Genomic DNA, 21,637 nt, shown 5'->3' with positions numbered 1-21,637 from the left:
GGAATGTTGCCTGGGAAGGGCCAGCTAAGTAAGAGCGCCCTCAAGAGCGCGGGAAACTTGGGCTGGAAGGACCTGAGGCGGGTGGGTCCTCCCTAGTGACTGGGAAGGGGAGGGCCTGGGCAGAGGGGAAGCTGGCAGGAATCCCAAATGGCTGAGTTCCCGGGGAAGAGTGGTGGGAAAAGGGACTGAGCTGCTGCGGGTGGGCCAGACCCCACCTCCACACCCTAAACACGACGATGACCTTCTCCAAGCCCTCAGAGGGCCAAGCCTCGGCTTAATGGACAGCTCATGGCTCGCCCCGCCATCTCCAAAGCGCTCCAGCGCCTAGGGAGCCGTTGTCTCGTCACCAGGCTGCCGCTTCAGGCGGCTGGAGTGAGACCTAGAGTCTCTGGGGAATTCTGAAAGGATGAGGAGTAGGAGGAGGAGGAGCAAAGCTGTGGCTGGAGCAATACCGGAAGCCCTCTGCCGCTCAGAGCCTTGCCTCCAGTACCTCTTCCAAGAAAGCTGCTAAAAAACATTTCCCCTTCCGACCAGCAGAAGAGAGGCCCTCTTTTGCAACGAACTCTATTTACCCTTCAAGATTCTAAGGGGAAAACACCTCTGTGAAGTTTCCAGACGTCCTCAGGAGTCACCTGTGCCGTAAGAATCAAATGGGGCCAAAATTCCATCTTCCCTCCTCATGCAAGTTTTGATAAGTGCCTGCAAATCTTTGCCCTTTGAAGAATGGGTCTTTGTACCCTAACTAACACAAAAAGTCCTCAGGTCTACACAAAAGTTTAAACCAAACCAACCTTCAGTAGAGACTTTAATAGAGAGCCTGTTCCTCTATGACATCACGGAAAACCTTATCTGAAAAAGAGGTACTGCGACTCAAGGTGTTCTAGACTGCCACAGCCACACCAAACTGGGCTCACCCTAGCTGTGCTCCAGATGGATTCTTAAATCTGCACCTTAATAGATGCTTCCTTGCTGTGAGCAGGGTTCCGAGAATTAGGCAATAAATGTTCACTCTGCACTCTGAGATCATTGCTTAAAAGGTTTTCTCTCTGCCAAGTATTATTAAGGGGATCGGGTTACACAGAGATAGGCCAAGGCTGCTTTGGAGGACTCCCACAGACAGGAATGGAAGACCTCTGTGAGGCTTTGGGAAGCTTCTAGTAGAGCAGGCTGCACACTATGAACCGTTCATTTCAAACGGATACTCTCCACACACACCATCCACAGGTACAGAATGAGGGAGAAAATTCCCTGTGTTACATTTTTTTTTTTTTTTTTTTTTTTTTTTTTTTTTTTTTTTTTTTGTTTTTCGAGACAGGGTTTCTCTGTGGCTTTGGAGCCTGTCCTGGAATTAGCTCTTGTAGACCAGGCTGGTCTCGAACTCACAGAGATCCACCTGCCTCTGCCTCCCGAGTGCTGGGATTAAAGGCGTGCGCCACCATCGCCCGGCCCCTGTGTTACATTTTTAATAACTAGAAATCATGTCTGCAGAAACAATACGGCCCTGAAACATTACACAGCCCAAGACCAAGGTCTTCCCTTGTTCAATGGTGCCTTTGTTGCAGGCCAACCAACAGAAAGCAAAGAGAGGAAAGCAAAGCAGATTAGAAACCAAGGGGCTGTGAAGCCTAGTTGTCTACTTTCAGTGGTGTGTGTGTGTGTGTGTGTGTGTGTGTGTGTATGTGTGTGCACGCGCGCGCGCTAGTTCAGTAAAACTTTTAGCCTTTAAATGGATGCAGATTTTTAAATACAAGGACTAGAATGTCATAACAAGAAGCCTCTAACATCTTGTTTAGAGTTATGTAGACACAGCTTTTTAGAAAAATTAAAGATAAAAAGCAGTTTCTATAAAAACACGAACTGTCCGTGTCAAAGTGTATCTGGACAAGGGTTATCTTTTCCCAACACAGAATGCTTATGTGAAATGAGCCCATAGGGAAGGAAGGTCCAGCACATACAAATGTCAGCTAATGTGAACCCTTGAAAACACTCTGTGCTAAACCACTGTGCCCAGACACCCTAACTTCAACCTTCAAATGGAACAGTGGTGGACACATGCTGCATTCAGGAATACAGACCGGAATCGACTGTTACTTAGAAACACACAAATACTCCCAAGACACTTTAAAAAGAATATTCGTGAAAATCCAAACACCCTCCCCCTCCTCCATTTTTATGCAAATGTGGACAAGGAAGATAATCTCCTCTGCAGCTCTAAACTAACATCCAGCTCTAAACTAAGGTTCCATACCATTCTATAGGTGTGGTCACTAACTCCGGTTTCCCACAAATTGGAAGTTTTGAAGTTTTGAAAGTGGTATATGAAATGGAGGTTAGAAAAATATTAATATTTAGCTTCAAATATTTTAGAATTTTTCTTTTTTGAGTCTCCTGTATCATAGTCTTGCCTTTAACTTGGTATGTAGTTGAGGATGACTTTGCTTTGCCTGTTTGTGCACCACATGGAAACCTGGTGCCCTCAGAGGCTAGAAGAGGCTCTCTGGTCCCCTGAGTTGCCTGGGTGCTGGGAAAGGAACCGAGATCTTCTGGAAGAGCCATCTCTCTTGCCTGCTGGTAAACTGTGGTCTAGTTTTTACGTCCCAGCTGCTGGGTTCAACGGTGTGCTCCGCCACATAGGATTTTACACAGTGCTAGGAATGGAACACAGGCCAGGCTACAGGGAACGCCAGAAAAGAACTTCATCAACAAGCTACAACAACCTTTCAATGGTATTTCGTTCGGAGGGGACATAGTACACACATTTGAAAAATCTGTGAAGCTGCCTGTTATGAAATCAGATACTGAGAGTAAGGGAGATAAGAATGTGATTAAAGTCAAATCTTATATAATTATCTATCCCCTTTAGCTGAGCAAGAGAGTGGTTTTAATTATACATTAATGTAATAAATGTTGTTTCAGGGAGGATGGAAGGATGCTTTTGAAGGTAAGCAGCTAACAAACATTCTGGTCCAAGAAGGATGCATTACCAGGATAGTCATTGGCAAACTAGGCTACAAATTTCAACTTCCATGTCAGGAATAATGATGGAATGCAAATTGATAAAAAAAAAAATAGACACATTCTTGATTATGGAATTTGTGAGGTTACTTTGTCTTGGCCCATTTGGGCTGATTATAGAAAAAGAAATAGAAATTTCTTGCAGTTTTGTAGGCTAGGAAGTTTAGAATCAAGGCATCAGAGTGTTTGATATGGGCCTGTTCTTTATTGCAAAAATGGTGGCTACTAGCTATGTTTAGAACAGGCAAGCAAGTACCCTCCACTTTGCTTGCAAAGCCATTAATACCACTACTTTATGGCATAATCACTTCCCAATAGTCCTAGTTCATAATATCATTACCTACCTTGGGGGTTAGATTTCAATATATATAATTTGGGGGACATTCAGGCGACAGCACTTTTTAACCATGACAAAAATCCCCTTAATTTCCACATGAATTCTAAACGTAGAGCTAACTGTATCATCAAAGATATTTAAACTGCCACTAGCTCTGAAAATATCCATTAGTTTTACCATGGCAGAAAGTGAATTATTGGAAAATATGTATGATAAAACAAATACTACCCTGTTAGCTTTTCTCCCCCTTGGTTATTGTTCCTTCTGAGAGTGGAGAGCATGATTCTCTACATCATAAAAGTGATTTGTTGTGTTCCTTATGGTTTCATTGAATCCTCAGAGTCTATTATAACTAGGGTCAGCAAATTCTTAAGGAAAAGGGCAGACAGTCCATATTTTAGGCTTCTCGAGGCACAGCCTCTGCTGCAAGTACTCCACTCTCCTATCAGGAGCAGGCACAGACACAGTGCAGCTGCGTTCTAATAAGCCTTTATTTAAAATCACATTTGGAATTTCAGATCATTTTCTTGTGGAGTAGGCACGTTTTTAAAAAAAAATTAAAAATGTGGGAACATTATAAAACTCTTGTTTATGTTTTGTTGCTGTTTTTTCTTTTCTGTTTCATTTTTTGCTCATAGACCTTTCAAAACCAGGTGCAGGTAAGGCTGCAGCTCAGAGCCGGACTGCTCTGGTACCCACAATGTCCTAGGCTGCAGCCTCTGCACTACAAACACAAACAAGCACAGACCACCTTAGGTCCATAGTTCGGTCAACTGCTATATTTTAAAATGAATTGAAAATAGTATTCTAGGTTTTCAGAAACTAATCCATTATCAGAGATGACATCAAAGACATATAGTGCATATGGCATCCTTTATTCAATTCACATAAAAAAAAATCATGCAGTGTTAAGGTAAGACAATACATGTAAAATGTTCAGTGCACATTAGATAAGTTATTAGCATACAGACTTAGTTTTACAGTCTATATGGGCATATCAAACATGTTTAAAATCATGTACTTTTAAAGCCTAAACTATAGGTTGTGCTTAGCTCTTACATATTCCCACTCCCACTTGTTACTTTCCACAAAGAAAAACAATTCTCCTACATAATGGATAGTCTATCAGCCAATAGGAACTTCTTTTTTTCTTCTGGATGGAGAACAGAGCAAGCACAAAGGCTCCCATGCTTACAGTTCCCACAGTGAGCAGTAACATGCAAACAAGAACTTTATCACATAAAAGGCTCCCCTGCGACACACCGAGTCAAAAACCTAATAGGTTTCTACCTACACATCTGGAAAATGAAGCTAGGATGTTCAAATTCCTCCCAACCTAACTGATCAGTGCCTGCCTTCCAATACATAATAATTTCTAACTTTACACCACACATAGATGCGCTCAAAGATGAGCAAATATAAACAACCTGGAAAGAATTTTCATACAAAAAGTATGTTCTTTCATACTCCAGAGCATTTCTGCGCACGCACGCGCACAGACACACACAAAATGGACAGAACACAATGAAACAGGTGGCAAAGCGCTATGTAAAATCTGAAAAGGTCAGCGAATACTCTACGGGTGGAGTATTCGCCACTTCTCCAGCATGGTCTTGCAGAATGATTAGGCCACCACTAGACGTAAATAAAAAAGGACATACAAACCATCTCACTCTAGGAATAGCTTTATAGTATAGAAAACACTAAAACTTCTAAGAAACACACGTTCTGAAGACAGCTAACAGGCCACCGTATCTAACGGTTAAATAAGATATTAGAAAACAACATATAGCCAATCCAGATACATATAACATTCATTTAAACAAAGCAATGAACAATACAGAGACAAATGACACCCTTGCCCCTAACCTCTCTGCTAAGACAGATAACCAACTAAAAGACCAAAGTTTCTTCAAGATGAAGCACCCTGTAAACAGGTAAACCCACCTCTCTGACTTGACACTTTACTGAAGATTATCAGTTCATGATTTATAGAACCTTCATGAAGTGACTACAGTAACGCTGAAAGCAACCACACCCCTTTCTGGACAAAGCCACGGGGCCTCTCTCTGGGGAGTCAGCTTTTCGTTGCTTTGGATGGGCTGGCGTTGGAAAGGCTGCTCTGTATCTTGCGCTTTGTTGACTGAGTCGCATTCTTGTTCCTCTTTTCAGGCACAAAGGAAGTAGACCACGGAGACTGAAGGTGGCTGTGAAGGCTCTGCATCTCTGAAGACATCTTAAATAAAGAGGAGCCGAACCTCTGTTCTTCAAACAGTCCGTGTGAGCCGCTTAACAGGACACCCTGGGAGAACTCTGTCTGAAACAAGCAGCTCTGAGGTTTGACTTCACCAGCTCCTGAATTAGAAGTGGGGTGCAGAGAAAAATCTTCACTCATCTCTTGGTCAGAGGGAGAGAGGAGAAAGAAAGAAGAGGGTTTCCACTCACTGCCATTTTCTAACTGATCAGTAGTGAGAGCATTTTTGGAAAGATTCAGTTTAGGTCCTTCTTCCAACTTGTCAGGTTCCTCAAGAAACTCACTGCCTCGAGGTGACTTTGAGGAGCCCTCCAGCTCCACTGATTTAAAACCATTACTACAAGGGCTCTTGCTGTTGTCAGACTCTGACATCATGGAATCCAGCTCGGAGATTTTGTCCAGATAAGCGGCATCCATGGAAGCTTCACTGGATGTTCTTGTCCGGTTCATTTCGAGAGAGCGAATACAATTTAGTCTCTTGGACATGCATGGTCCTGGCCTCGGGATTTCCCCAGCAGAACTGGCTATCGTGCTCCGCTCTGAGCTGTCAAACCCCGAGCTCTGCGCATAACTTGTAGAGCAACAATCCCAGAATCCTGTCTCCGGGGAAACAAAACGGTCTGACTTCTTTTCAGTTTCAGTTTTACTGACATCATCCTCAGAAGAGTTGTTATTGCAGGCATTTGGAGAGTCACAAAAGTCATCAAATACCAGTTTTCTCAGATGGTTTGCATGCTTTTTGGAACCCCCTGCCTTGATTACAGAGTTCTCTCTGTTTTCTGGAGTATTTAGCTGAAGGCAGCTAAGGGACAAAGGAGTGCAAGGAGCCTGGAGATCATAAAGCTCTTCCTCTTTGTAGGGTGCACAGTCACTTGGCTTACTGCCCCACTCTCCTTCCAAATAAGCATCCATCGGTGTCTCTCGCATAGCCAGCAGCATCTCCGTGGGCTTGGGGTATCTGTCTTTGCTCTTGGGACAGTTTGGTTCAGTCTTGCTGGTGCTTTCCTGCCTGGCACAACTGGTGTCAGCGAGTCTGCAGCTAGATGTTGTTAGGTGAGAAGCTGAGGTGGAGGTGGCTGCGCCAGCCTGCTTCCTGACACTGTCACCCTGATTCTTTGATGCCACAAGTTCATCGCTGCCTTTGGGCCCCTTGCCATCTGCAGAGGGTGCCCTCTGACAAAGGGCATCCATATCTTCCTTGACCTCATCTGAATGTTTCAGTTGTGCTACTTGAGATTCTAGTTCCTCTATGTATTTATCACTTCGTTCTAGAGCTTTCTTGAGGCGATTGGTTTCTCGTTCATACTGTTCTACTTTGGACTGAAGAGCAGCAACTGTAAACCTTCCAAACCTGAAAAGAATAGAAGGAAGGTTAATGACATAGCTCAGGTTGTTTTCAATGCAAAGTTTAAATACAAACTGTCCCAGCCCACATCACAGTGAGAGCCCCAGTCATGTAACAGTGGAGTCATCATGTATTCAGAACGGAACAGGACAAAAGCAATGCCAGAGCAGCACCTCCACAAAGTGACTGCACTTACAGAACGCGCACTATCAAGCGCAGCACAGAAGAGGGCTACTATAACACGTTAGTGGGAAAGGCAGACTAGCATTTGAGACAAAGGCAGAAACCCGCCGATGATTTCCTTTCCAAGAGCTAGCTATCAATCCAGCTCACATATGCATGAAGAGTTATCCCCTAAAACAATGGCAAAGATTTATGATAACATTTGAACAGTAGTCCACATCTTGAAATATTTACATTCAATCATTTTCCTATCGTACAGCAGTGTTTTACAATACATTTCTTATACAATGTCACCTTGTCAAACATAAAATGTCAATTTGAAATTCAGAAATCCTAGATGTCTCAGGAGGGGAGGTTTTAAATACTTATTTGGACCCTTTCAATTACAGTCACTGTTGATATGAAGCTTTTTCCTGCCCTTTCTCAACACTAGGCTTTAATTCATTTCAGCTCTCCTTATTTTCGGCATTTTACAACTGTACAGGACATCAATCTCATTCCTTCCAACTTTGAAATACAAAGTCAGTACTTGTGGTTCCAATATACTATGCATAAAACATTTTTTATACTTTCTGAAAGGGAATATTTGAGAATGACTAGAAAAAACATCAAACATTCACTCTTTACCCAGTTTTATCTATTTTCCATTATTCCGTCAAGGATGGGTACTGGATTGAGTTGAGAAAACAATTTTAGCAGCTAGTACAGGGAGACACAGACTACTCCAGTTGAGAAACACATGAAATACCAACATTAATTCTATCTGATGATGGGGAGAACTTGCACATAAAACTACCTTCACATGAGACCATGAAAAATCCTTACGTTCTTTCAGCTTCTTCCTGATAACTTCCGTCTAACCCACCTGCAAGAATCTGGGAGCTGTCTGTTTGGAGAAAGGTATTTCAGAAGGTATCTTCTAAAAACTGCTGTCTTTTTCTTCCCTTTCTTCCTAGTTAAAAACTAATTACAACAAAGGAAATGTATCTGCACTAAAACCTATGAAGAAGCACAAGGAGCCAAGAGCGATTGTACCTTGCAGCCAGCTGCCCAGTACCTGTCACCTGTCTCCTAAGCCCTGGCTCAACTTCTCTCCAGCACAGCACTGACATCTCTGTTCTCTTGCTACTGACAGAAAAAAAGCAAGAGCAAAGGTAAATATAGAATCATCACATCTCAGGATAGAAAGGGCTTTAAAAGACACGATTGCTGAATATTGATCTGCTCACTGCAATTAACTCGACTCCCAGAGCACCTTGCCTTCAACTACTAAAATGCAAGACAAAAGCAAGAGACATAATAAAAACAAAAACTAAAGGAGCGGACCTCTTTGTCTTAAGACAAAGTTTGCTACTGTGAGCATTTGATTAAGTAACAACAGAAGATTTTCTTTGTTAAAAAAATGTTTTGGCTTCTAAATATAGTCCAGGGCAGTGCTGTAGATGGGCAAGAGAGCTTTAGGAAGACTTTGGAGTATGTTCTGCAAACATATTGTGAGTTCCTGATTAAAACTATTCTGGTATAATCAACCTGCATGGTTTTAAATGGAAAAACTGTGTAGCATGTTTATTTAATGCAAAGAGCAAAAATGACAGCCTTACATTTACTCACAGAGATTGACTTTTAAGTACAGACTTTGTAACACAGAGATCCTCACATAAAAATGACCAGATGATTTAAAATCAAATAATGCCACTAGAAAGCACATCAGATGCTACCAAATGATGCCACTGGGAACTAGTAACAAGTAAGGAATGCTCCCAAATGGATGTGTGTGCGGTACAGACACGTATATGTGCATGTGCCGAGTGTCCCCTCTCCCTTTCTGCCATACTAGCAGATTCAGGCCTCTCACTGAACCTAGAACATGCTATATTCTCGCTAGACTGTCAACAAGCTCCAGTGGTCCTCTTGTCCCGCTTCCAACAGCAGTATATGTGCACTCACAGCTTGTGATGTATGCCGGGAATCCACACTCAGCTTGTGCAGTGAGAGTTCTCACTGAATCATCTCCCCACCCCCACTTAGTTATATTTCTAAAAGAGTATAAAGGTTCTGAGATGAAGTCAGTGATATTCCTAGTCATATTTTTGGTATTGTATTTTGGAGAGGAAAAGCCGAAGTGCCCCATCTGAACCTATACTAAGAGGGACAGGCACGTGAAAGTGGGAGAACTGGATCACTGCTGCAAAGGATGAACTAGCCGGGACAATGCTGGAGAGCTCACCATGGTGGTGGTGAAGACAGGGAGAGCTGGCGGCTGACCAACCCTGCAACTGCCCAGGCCCAGTACCAGGGCTAGGAGTTGATGTCCAGGAAGAGGACCAGGGAGGGTCCAGTGTCTATGGCATAGATGAGGGCCTCAAACCAGACCAATGATTCTTTGCCATCAAGGCCTGCATGTAAAGATGTGTGGATAAAGGGGTTTACTGTGTGACTTACTGCAGCTTCCACGATGAGATTTTCCCTTTCTCTCTTTTTCCCCCACCCCCTATTTTTCTCTTAAATTTTATTTTATTGGAGATGGGGTTGTAGGGGCAGAGGATGGATGCAAGGGAACAGGAGATGGGTGGGATTGGGATGCATGATTTGAAAGACAAAAAGAATAAAAAGTTTTAAAAAGACACAAGAAGCCCTCCCACTCCCCAAAAAAAGAAACAAAAGGAAAAGAGGACAGGCAAAGCACAACTCATTGAAAGTTAGGCTGTTTTCTAAAAGGTCAAAGATTCCAGAACCCCAAAGTTCCATTTTAACAATTCGCAAACATAATACTGAGTGATGGGAATTTCCGAACTGTGTTAATGGGCAAACTAACAGAAATGTATAGTCAAAACCATGGAAACTGATTTGTCTCTTGTCTCTGATGTGCCAGGGGGACAAGGGACCTCTTAGTCTACACTTACTGCTAGACTCTTAGAAGAATCCCTGGTAAACAGCAGTCCTCTGATAAACATCTCAAAAAAATAACAGCCTACTTTAAACTACATTAGTTTATTAAGGCAGAGCTAACACCACAGGATGAATTAAGCTAAATCCTGTCCTTTTATGTGTAAACATTATAATAGTCACCATTATTATCACACTAAATATATTTCACACATGTGACTTTCTTTTATTGCAACACAGAAAGCAATGGAGTGGCATGTCGCCTTTTATTGTGGACTTTATACAGCACAGCTTTTTAATTATAGGCTTAGCATTCTTACAGCTGCATCCAGAGAGTGTTCCTTTCCACCTGAGTAAAACACGCAGACAAGATGAGTCTGACACAGGGGTCAGGAGAGTTTAGTGATTCCAGCACACTTTTATTGAATTTGGCAAAAGGTAAGCTATCACACAGAAAGAACAATGAAGCAGCAGATATAATGGCATACTTGCACAAAATAAGACAACGGACACAAGGGCTTATTTATCTTATGGTTTTAATACTTTTTTATTCCTACTAATTCCCGATATTTCCAGAGTACATAACATTAAATGAAGCAATGCCAAGGCAAGAGGGATTTCTAAGTATCATTTAACATTACTTCCTTTTCCTGAGCAAATTTCACATTGGTGCATTTTTATAAACATTCCATTAGAGACCAAAAAGCTTTGATTTTCAAAGTAGCAGTGATGGCCAAAGGCTTCATTATGCCAGAGAAACACTGCGAACAGTTTGGGAACTGACGCTGGAGACACATCTTTGCCAGACTCTAGAGATGCTTACAGGATTTTCAGCCTGCCAATGTTAACTGAAGTCTATGTTCTGGATGAGAGAAAAGGATACAGAGGCAAAAGCCTGTTCCCGACCTTACCAGAACACTGATGAGTGAAAGTCATATTAAGTTGATCTTTTTCTTTTGAACATTTATCTTTCCTTTTAAAATTATTTACTGAGAATTTCATATACAAGTATATGTCATTCTTCCTCTTCTCCTCTTCCCCCTCATATGCACCCCAATTCCTCAAACCCATGGCCTCCTATCTTTCAGTTATATGTGTGTAGATTTATAAATAAACCCTCTGAAGTCACTCAGTGTTCTCAAGTGTTTAGGGCTGACCTCTCTGGATCAGCTAATCTACAGGCTGGTTCCTGGAAAGGACCGATTCTCCTGTCCTCTCCGCATAGTCATCAATTGCTTGTAGTTGTTATTCTTCTAGAAAACAGTTCTGTGAGAACTCCTCCTTTCGTGCTGGCAATTCAATTGGTGGAGTCCATTTATCATGTCTTGTTCATTGCTGAGCTTGTGGGGGTGTATCTTCTGTGTTCTACATGAAAGACACTATCTCACAGCAGACCTCACTACAGTAAGAACCTCTATAACAACAGAGTTCATAGGACTACTTTTCTCCACAGTGTCTCATAAGGAAGGAACAAAATGTGTTTCAAAGGGGCCAGAAGAAAACAAACGAGGCAAAAACAATTACTAGAACCTAACGTCTGAAGAACTAATAAAGTTTCAGTATGTATACAATTAGCTAGTTGAGAAACTTTTGCCTTTCTCATTTATAACCCCAATTAAAGGACTAAATACAATAAGCACAGGGGATTGGCAAGACTACCAACTCCAGAAAGGTTCTTCCTCAAAGACTTGATCATATTCTTATTTTGTGATGGAGGAGTGTCTATGTGTTACTTTCATTATTAATAAAGCTACTGCCTTGGCCCTTTAAGAAAACAGAAAATTAGGTAGGTGGAGTAGACAGAACAGAATGCTGGGTAGCAGGCAGTGGGCAGATGCTTGAGTCAGTCGCCATATGCAGTCGCCATGCTTCTCCTCTCCAACATGGATGCAGTTTAAGATCTCTCCTGGTAAGCGATCCATCTCGTGGTGCTATATAGATTACTAAAAATGGGTTAATACAGATGTGAGTAAGAGGCTGAAACTAATGGGCCCGGCAGTATTTAAATGAATACAGTTTCCGTGTGATTATTTTGGATGTAAAGCTAGCCGGTGGCCGGGTGGTGGGACACAGCCCCACAGCTCCTTCTACAATTTTGTGTGTGTGCACCCGCGTGAGTGCATGCGTGCACATGTGTTTCCCCCACAGCATGAATGTGGGAGTCAGAGGACAAAAGGCAGAGGCAGTTATCTCCTCCACTCAGGCTGGAGGCCTTTACCTGCTGAGCCACCCCTGAGCATGGCATTCTGGAAAAACCATTTGCCTTCTCCTGATGTATGAGAATCAGTCATCAGGCTAGGCACACACCAGGCATCATCTTGTTTGCGGGAGGGAGCAGAATCTTTGGCTTCCTTACTTTTTCCTTACGTACAAGCAGAGGTAGCCAAAACAAAGTGAAAGCACCTGGAGTCTGGACTGTTTTTTGTGCCCCAGCCTCACTGACAAATTTCAGTGCTATTAAGTATTAAGTTACATATCATTTCAAGACGCTTATTTTAAAATCCACATGACTCCGGAAAAGGGGCAAAATAATAGCAGGCCCAGAGTCCATGCTCAACTAACTGCAAACACCTTGAGAAGGGCGTGCAGGTTGTACTGACAGTAGATGGCAGAATCTGATGATCCTCCCTTTCAAACGCTCTTTATAACTGACAACGGCATGCCCAGTTTTCTGCAGATGGCTCTACTGTGCTGTTAAATGTCTCTGTAGAGCTCTGGAATACCTTCTCAACTCTGGCCAAACTGTTGTCTCGCCATCTAGTTAATAACAAGTGTAAGAGGAACCCTAAGTTTCTGTGATCCAGAATCTTGGCATAACAAGGAGCCCTTGTCTTTGGAGCTGAAACATCCACCAGGCTTATGCTGAAGCACCGAAGAGGCCAAACCACAAAAGTAACACGGGACAATGTTTAGGGAATGATGTCTTCAGGTTAAAGCTACATGATTGCTGATAACCTGTTCCCTAGTATGGCTCCTTATGGCTACTTGCTAGGCAAAGATTTTAAAGACCTGGTGTGTTAAGTGCTTTGCACCTTCATTTTCTGGTTATCTGGTTAGAGATAAGTATTTCCTGGGCTGGCGGAGGATTCAGCGGGTAAAGGTGCTTGTGCAATGTCTGATGGTGACCTGAGTTCAATCTTAGAAACACACATGGTGAAAGAGAGATAATTCCAGCAAGCTGTTCTAAAACATGCAGCACATGGGATGCAAGCATCAAACCCTCAGAGCATACATATACACTCACACAAAATAAATAAGTAAATATGGCAAAAAAAAAAAAAAGAAAAAAGATACCAAACTATCCTGGGCTAGAAGGGAGGCTAAGAAGCACCATATATGCCTCTGTAGCCAGTTAGCTCTTTCTTTAGGGTTGTGACCATGTGTTTACTGCAGTCTTTAATCTTTTTTCTTTTGCTATTGTTTTTTCAATTTTAATATTTCCTTTACCATTCCAGTATGTACTGTATTGCTAGCAGTGTGTCATGGCTGTTTATCACTAGAGATCATAGGCTTAATATTGAACCCTATTCTTAAGAAACATGTAAATTGTTGATGGGTTGTCCCATTATTCTAAGATTTCTATATTGCTAAGTGCTATCTTACTCCATAAAATAAGACAAATATATAATATTCTTATTTTGAAATCCATGAGTATCTTAGGTTTTCTACTGCTGTGAAGAGACACCATGACCATGACAAATTTTACAAAGGGAAACATTTATTTTGAGGCGGGCTACAGTTTCAGAGGTTTATTCCACTATCTTCATGGTGGTGTGTAGGCAGACACGGTGCTGGAGGAGTTGAGTTCTACAGCAGAAGCAACTGTCTTCCTTACAGGGCACCGCTTGAGCATATGATACCTCTCAGAATGTTTCCACAGTGACACACTTCCTTCAACAAGGCCACACTTACTCCAACACGGGCACACCTAATAGTGCTACTCCCTATGTGCCAAGCATCAAACATATTAGTCTATGAAGGCTGTACCTATCCAAACAATGAAAATGAGCCACAGAAGGGTGACACTAAATATTACACAAATCATTGTCTTCCTACTGATAGAAATGTATCCTAAATAAAACCAGGTATTAAAAAAGAGTTTTCGCTGGGTGGTGGTGGTGCACGCCTTTAATCCTAGCACTCGGGAGGCAGATGCAGGAGGATCTCTGTGAAGTCAGCCTGCTCTACAGAGTGAGTTCCAGGACAGCCAGGACTGGTTTACAGAGAAACTCTGTTTTGAAAAACCAATAAATGAATAATTTTAAAAGTTTTCAGTACTGATATCCTTGCTTAACATGATTCCAATAAGCACACATTACCCTAGCTCAGTTAAATAACACTAGTTTCCTAACATGGCTCAAATTGTAGTTATCACATTTTATTTACTGTAATTCCATAACATTAAAGCCTCCAACTTCTAGCTCTCCAGTTCACACACACAAATACAAATAATACATAATCAGTGCCCTGTCAGGTCCCAATGATCGGGCAATGTGCATGAGCTATGCAGTGAGCACGGGCTATGCAGTGAGCACAAAGGCAGCAAACTAGTTATGCTGCCTCCTCCCTCCCTCCCTCCCCTTCCCCTCCCTTCCCCCTCCCAAAGAAACACCTCACAAGGCACTTCAGAGAAGCAGACAAACAGAAGACAGAACCGCTCAACAAAAATGGAGACACAGCACAACACTGAGCAGAATTAACGCAAAAAGTAAACTCCGACCCAAGTGGACTGCGAGAACACCATCCTGCTCATCTGTCCAAGAGATGCTAGACACGCCAGGAGAGCTTAACGCAGGAAAATCATTATAGAGGTGAGGACCGTTACTGAGTGTGAGGATACCCAAAAGAAATGACAAGTGGGGAGGAAAACCTTTCACATTAGAACACGTGTATGTCACTACACTGAGAGCAGACAGAATAAAATGGTGAAGTTTACGCATACATAGGAGTGTGATAACTTATCCTTCTATCAAAAAGAGGTTAGCTCACTCTGATAGTTTTCTTCCTATTCCTGTAATAAACAACATGACCAAAGCAAAATGTGAAGGATTTATTTGGCTTATACTGCATAGTAATTCATAAAATGATTAGGCAAGTTGTCTTAGCCATCACTGGAGAAAATGCACAATTGTTCCTATGGATTTTATCGTTTGTTGTCAAAACATTACATCTTACTATCAGCATAAGAAATTAAAGCCCATAAGACAACAGTGACTTTTTTCCCAGTGATTATTAAAACAGCTTGCCTACTTATTTTATGAACTACTACGCAGAATAAAGACTACCTAAATGAAAATAGTTGACCCATGACTCTTAAGATTTTGTATTTAAGAACAACCACAATTACTGTAATAAAGAATGGCCTAGGCACTGAAGAGATGACTCAGAAGCTATGAGCACTTGCCTGCTCTCTCTTCTGGTTGCTGAGGACACTGTATGCAATGTGGTGCACTGACATACATGCAAGCAAAACATCCATACTTATAACTGTACTATTTATTATTTAATACCAGCACTTGGGAGGCAGAAGTAGGCAGATCTCTGTGAGTTCGAGGCCAATCTGGCCTACAGAGTAAGTTCCAGGACAGCCAGTACTACAAAGAGAACAGAGAAACCCTATCTCAAAAACAAACAAAACAAAAAAGAAATGAAAAAAAGAAAAAAATCTATCACAGAGTTGCCTTTGTATATAACTTTAAGTACAGGGTTTGTTTTGTTTACTTTTAAGACAGGGGCTCCTTATATTGGTGAGGTTGGCCTTAAACTCAAGGTCCCTCCACCTCTTTCACTCTTTCAAATGCTGGCATTATAGGCACGTTGGTAGAAGTATTTTCTTTGTTGTATTTTTCTTTCCTCTTCTTCCTTATACTCTACTTCAGTATATACAATCTACCCATTAGGAACTTCCCTGATTTGGAAAAAAAAAACTTTTATTAGGTATAACGTGAGTGCATAGCCTGCATAATTAACCTATCAAGACTCTGAGTCTGATGGGAGTGGGATGCACAGGAAAGATTAGCTAGGGGCCCTGCCTTGTTTGTGGGTACAGAGGGTCCAAAGCGAGGCAGAGGGGGAAAATTTCAGGTAAAGAGGAAAGGGGAGAGCTGAGCTGAAGCAACTCCAAATTACATTTGGTGGGAAAGAAGACTCAAATGCTTCAGCATGATTCTTCTCTTGCCTTCTATGGCTTGGCTGTACATCTCCCATGTCTATTTTATCACTGCATGTGTTTTGGCAGGATGCAGGAGAAATATTCTATCTACACACTACAAAGAAAATTGATTCTAAGCCCCACCCAAGTCTTGGACTTAGAAACTGAGCATCTCAAACACGATAGGCAAATTCTATACCACTGAGCCATGTTCCCAGCTGGGCACATTTACTGAGATATGTTCCTAAAAACGCTTCCTCAAAATTTTCTCTTTTTAAAATTAAGCACTTAGTTCCATAAACTCCCAGAGAATTTCCAATCAAAAAGTATTGTCTATGACAATCTTAGTCATAGCATACTTCTGTAAAAATGTCATCTAGGGAGGTATATTGAAGGACAAAGAAAACATATCTTCTAAAAACCCGAGACAAACGATTTCTGTGCCTTGGCCCACCATTCAAAGAATAAAATATAAAAAGGAAAGCACATTTTTATCTCTAACTTCCCAAGAGTAGTTGGAACACATATTTAGCGAACACAGTGACTACTGTCAGCACTGCTGGTGACACTGAGAGGAGCACCAGGATTTACTGAGTATCTGCTGGCAGGGGAACGAGACAGAGATCACTGTAAATTCCTCTTGCTTCCACTTTCCCAAAGTAATGTTTCAAATATCAGGTAGAAGCCGGGTATGGTGGCAGTGCCTGTAACACCAACCAGACAGAAGCTAACATAGGATTCCAGGTTTGAGGTCATCTGGGAGGCACAGAGAGACCCTCTTTCAAAACAATAGCAAGACAGAATCTACTTGGCAAGCTTTCAAATAGAAAACAGGGTTGAAAACAACAGCAAAACCATTTTAAACTAACCATGCACTTAGACTTAAAGGGTTACGCTGCTGACATTCTCATGAGAAATGACCTATATACATTGGGCCACATCTGTGAAGAGAGACACACTAATCCTTTTGAAGGCAAGTCTCTAGTAAAGCATGGGCCCACACAAGGTCACTTAGGGTCACAATGGCAACTATAGACTGTGGGTTTTTTTTTTTTTTTTTTTTTTTGCTAGCTTTTTTCCTTCCTTGTTCCACTGGTGAGAGACTTGGTCTCTGGTCTTTTGCTTAGAAACTCTTAACTAGTAAATCACCTTTCCCACACCCTAGCAACCAGCAAGCACTATTATCTCTATGCTATCAGAGAGACAGATCCATTTTAATCTGAGATAAATCTCATTTTTGGGGAAAAAATTTAGGAAAGGATTGCCCTTAAAGTTTGCATGATAATAATCATTCATGAAAAAAAATACCATTTTATGTCTTTCTATATTTACAGATTAAAAACCGGCATATTTCCAAAGCACAGTAATCATAACAAAATCTCAGTAGTAGAAAACATTACTGATGTGTGCTCAGTTATTGAAAACTCCCCAGACAAGTACAGATATATGCATTTTTTCACTTTAGCTAAATCTGCTCATTCTTTTTCTGTTCCTTCTCTCTGTATAAGGAACAGTAAGAATAAAACAAAGAACTATGATCTGGGCTACTCTGTAATTATTATTCAGATGAGTTATTGAGAATTAGCGTGTGCTCAGAGGGCTATAAGAAGGACTACAAGTAGAAGCCATCCTTCCTGTTCTCAAAAGTTCATTATAATCGCTCTGACAACCACACTGCTTAGTTATCAGCACTGCCAGCACCTAAAATATACTATCAACACAATAAAGACAAGGCCACAGAAAACTGCAGTAAGTGTCTATCACCAATTAGCTGTCTGTCCAGAGAAGGGCCCCTCAGGCGCCCAGCCCAAGGGCTTGAGCACTAGCTGCTGTCACAGTCTGGCCCCAGGGTATCATCATGCTTCCCCTGACAGTGTACAAGTTCTCCTTCTGGGAAAACCAAAGGGCAGAACAGAATCAGTCACTAGATCAGGCTGGGGTCAAATACCAGGAATCACTGTGTTTGTCAGAGCAGAATCTGGAGAGAAAAAAAGATGCTGGAATGAATAGGTCAAGGGGGAAGAGCAACCCTAGCCAGCCAGGTGAGCAGTGGCTACGAAAGGGACTGGACTGGCATGTGGTCCTTGAGGAAAAGCAGACTCACCAATTAGAACTGAGCCACAGCGTAGAGCCAGAACAGAGCTAGATAATGCAGCTTACACAGACTCAGACAAGAAATCCAGGACTGGCCGGGCGGTGGTGGCGCATGCCTTTAATCCCAGCACTCGGGAGGCAGAGGCAGGCGGATCTCTGAGTTCGAGGCTAGCCTGGTCTACAAGAGCTAGTTCCAGGACAGGCTCTAGAAACTACAGGGAAACCCTGTCTCGAAAAACCAAAAAAAAAAAAAAAAAAAAAAAAAAAAAAAAAAAAAAAAAAAAAAGAAAGAAAAAAAAAGAAAAAAAGAAAAAGAAAAAGAAATCCAGGACTGGAGAATCTCTTAACACACCTCCATCTCCTGTGGTTTCCTCTCAAACTTCCGATTTCTGTCATACCTTAGAGAACCTTCCGAAAATCTCCGTTCACTTGAAGATCTTTTCATTTGGAGAAAATGCTAATCTCTGATGTCCTGTTATCTTAAAACTCTCACATATATTGAGTACAGAAAAAAATTAAACATCTTCCCACCCCAGTTAGTTTACTCTAAGTGGTGATGGAGCAAAGTGAACAGACAGCTTCCTTCTGTCAGTCCCAGAACAGAAAGCTACACATGCACACCGGATATATATTTACATAGTGTAAACATACGTACGTGCATTTGCAAATACATCTAAGTGCCCTTGGGCTGGCAGAGTAAGTCGTCACGAAGTTCTAAGGCTGATCAGTACGCAGCAGGACTGATACCACTTTAATGAGTATCAGAATAATCAGAACAAAAGGGAGGCATGGCACAACTTGGCCTAGAGAAATTGTGGATGTCCTCATAAACAGTAACACTGGGCTGGATTTTAAAGAATGGGTAGCCATTAAATAATAATAATAATAATAATAATAATAATAATAATAATAATAATACTGGACAAGACGAGGGAAGACAAGGAAGAAGGTGTGAGCCAAGGTATGCAAGTACAGCAGGATAAAGACAAATATGTGGGCCCAGGGAGAAATTCCACATGACTGAACAGAAAGAAAACAAGGCAAGAGAAAACACAAGGAAGTTTAAAGGTTAAGCACTCAAAGCCTTGTAGACCAGAGTTAGAAATTTGAGTTTTACTATGAAGGTGACTGGGAGCCATCAAATGTCATCAGACAGAAGAGCAAGATCAGATTTATAATCTAGATTTCAGGCAACAATAAAGTAGATACTCGAGGTTCAGGAGACTCTCAAGGGAGAAGAAGCAAAGAGTGGGGTTGAACAAGAAATTACTTCTATCTAGGCTACTAGGAATGAGAGGAGAGTTGACAAATGTAGGTCCGAGAGGAATGTTCAAAAGGACATCTGAACAGCCAGGTGTGGAATGAGGAAAGATAGTAACACTAAGACTAATATTTCCATATTTGGCAACCTGATGAGTAGTGAAGTTACTGACAAAGATACAAATAAACCAAGAGTATATACAGTTTTGTGCACATGATGGAGTACAGTGGGTATACGTACTTAGACACAGACAAAGAAACAAGAGAATAAACAGTTTTATGCACAGGATGGAGTATGGAATATAGTGGGTATACTTATTTAGACACAGACAAAGAAACACCCCATTCCTTCATTCTTTGTTACAGTTGTGGTCTGAATGAGAGAAGCCCCCAAAGGTTCATAAACTTGAATGTTTGGTCCCCAGTTGGTAGAACTGTTTGGGAAGGATTAGGAAGTGTGGCCTAGTTGGAGGAGGTGGTCACTAGGGGTGGCATTTGAGTTTTTCTCTGCCTCTGCCTACTGTCTTTAGACAAAGATGTGAGCTCTCAGTTACTGCTCCAGTGCTATGACTGCCTGCCACCATGCTCCCCATCATAATGGCCAATGAGTAAATCCTGAATCTGTAAGAAAGCCCCCAATTAAATGCTTTCTTTTATAATCTACCTTGGACACATTGTCTCACTACAGCAATAGAACAGTAACTAGGGCACTTATTATAAAAAGATATAGAAAAATTCCTTTAATCTGTAGATGGAGCTGCGGGCAGGCCTGCTTTTAGTCTCGCCCGGCTCCCAGCCACCTGGCTAGCTTTATGCCATGAAATAAGAACACACAAACTGTATTCATTTAAACACTGCCTGGCCCTTTAGTTTCAGCCTCTTGTTAGCCAATTCTCACATCTTGCTTTAACCCATTATTTAGTAATGTGTGTAGCACCACAAGGTGGTGGCTTACCGGGACAGATTCAGCATGTCTGACCTGGTGGCTGGCTTCATGGCGACTGTCTCAGAGAGGAGAGGCATGGTGTCTGCCTGAGGCATCTGCCTCTCTCCCAGCATCCTGTTCTGTCTACTCCACCCACCTATGTTCTGACCTATCAGGCCAAGCAGTTTCTTTATTAATTAACCAATGAAATCATCAGATAGATAGAAGACACACCTACATCATTAATCCTCTCAATATATTATCTATATAAATTGAGAGTATCAATAAGCTAAACATTGTGCTTAATGTTATCTACTGTTAACTTGCTTATTTAACCAATACTTACCAGGTGCTTAAGAGGTTTAAGAGTCCTGGACGTAAAAGATATAGGCTGCAACATTCTTAGTCTTTTGAATTAAGAGTTCAGAATTGAAGAACAATGAACTGAACACAGTAATTTAAGAAAAATGAAAGACTAAATTGAGCATGCTTTAAGACCGGCTGAGTATAACTATGTACTCTGCTATAAGTACATTCAAAACTTTAATTGCTTAACCTCAAGTATAACCTTTATGGTAGATAAGTTTCATTGGCCCATTTCAAAGTAGCTAGTGTTCAGTCCTAGAGAGTTCAAGCATCAACATACTTGAACGCTTTCCTGTATGATTTTCTTCTTCTGGTCTTGACAAGAAATGGTAAGGGAATGGAAAGCAATGAAGGCAGGGACTGGTCTCAACAACATGGCCAGGAAAAGTGACTGCTGATTGACAGTGGCAGCTAACAAAGATCAGGAAGCAGAGCATTCTAAGCAGAGGACACCAGCCCTGCATGCTCTATAAACAGAAGGCCAGGAAAGCTGGAGGAGGGCAGCTGGGAACGTGGAGAAGGAAGAAGACAGGACAGAGTAGCATATGCAGAGTCCGGATTTCATTTTTGGAAAATCCACTGCAGTTTCAACAGGAAATTTAAGCCACTTGATTGAGTCTGTACTATAGACAATTTCTGAGTGTAGAAGAAAATGAATTATGCAGAGAACCCAGGGACAGAGTGGAAACACAGAAAACTGGATTCAGGCAGTCCATCTCTGGAACTAAGACTTAACCACCATGCTCTGTGCTGACAGTAGTAGAAAATGTAAGCGTGAGTCTGCAGGTCAGGAAAGGAAGTGAGGCCAATGCTGTACCTGT

General features: G+C 41.7%; 1 protein-coding gene across 1 annotated transcript in view; it reads right to left on the bottom strand.

Annotated features, from left to right (window-relative positions):
• Positions 1–4,206: 4,206 nt before the first annotated feature.
• Positions 4,207–21,637, bottom strand: part of Obi1 (ORC ubiquitin ligase 1) — a 44,645-nt gene continuing 27,214 nt past the window's right edge. Inside the window, exon 6 of the mRNA XM_038310431.1 lies at positions 4,207–6,957. Coding sequence (XP_038166359.1) covers positions 5,430–6,957 — 1,528 coding nt within the window. The 3' untranslated portion in view covers positions 4,207–5,429. The remainder of the gene's footprint in view (positions 6,958–21,637) is intronic.

Source organism: Arvicola amphibius, chromosome 13 (assembly GCF_903992535.2).
Source record: "Arvicola amphibius chromosome 13, mArvAmp1.2, whole genome shotgun sequence".
NCBI classification, from domain to species: Eukaryota; Metazoa; Chordata; class Mammalia; order Rodentia; family Cricetidae; genus Arvicola; species Arvicola amphibius.
The sequence above is the reverse complement of the archived record's forward strand: the minus strand, read 5'-3'. Positions and strand labels throughout refer to the sequence as shown.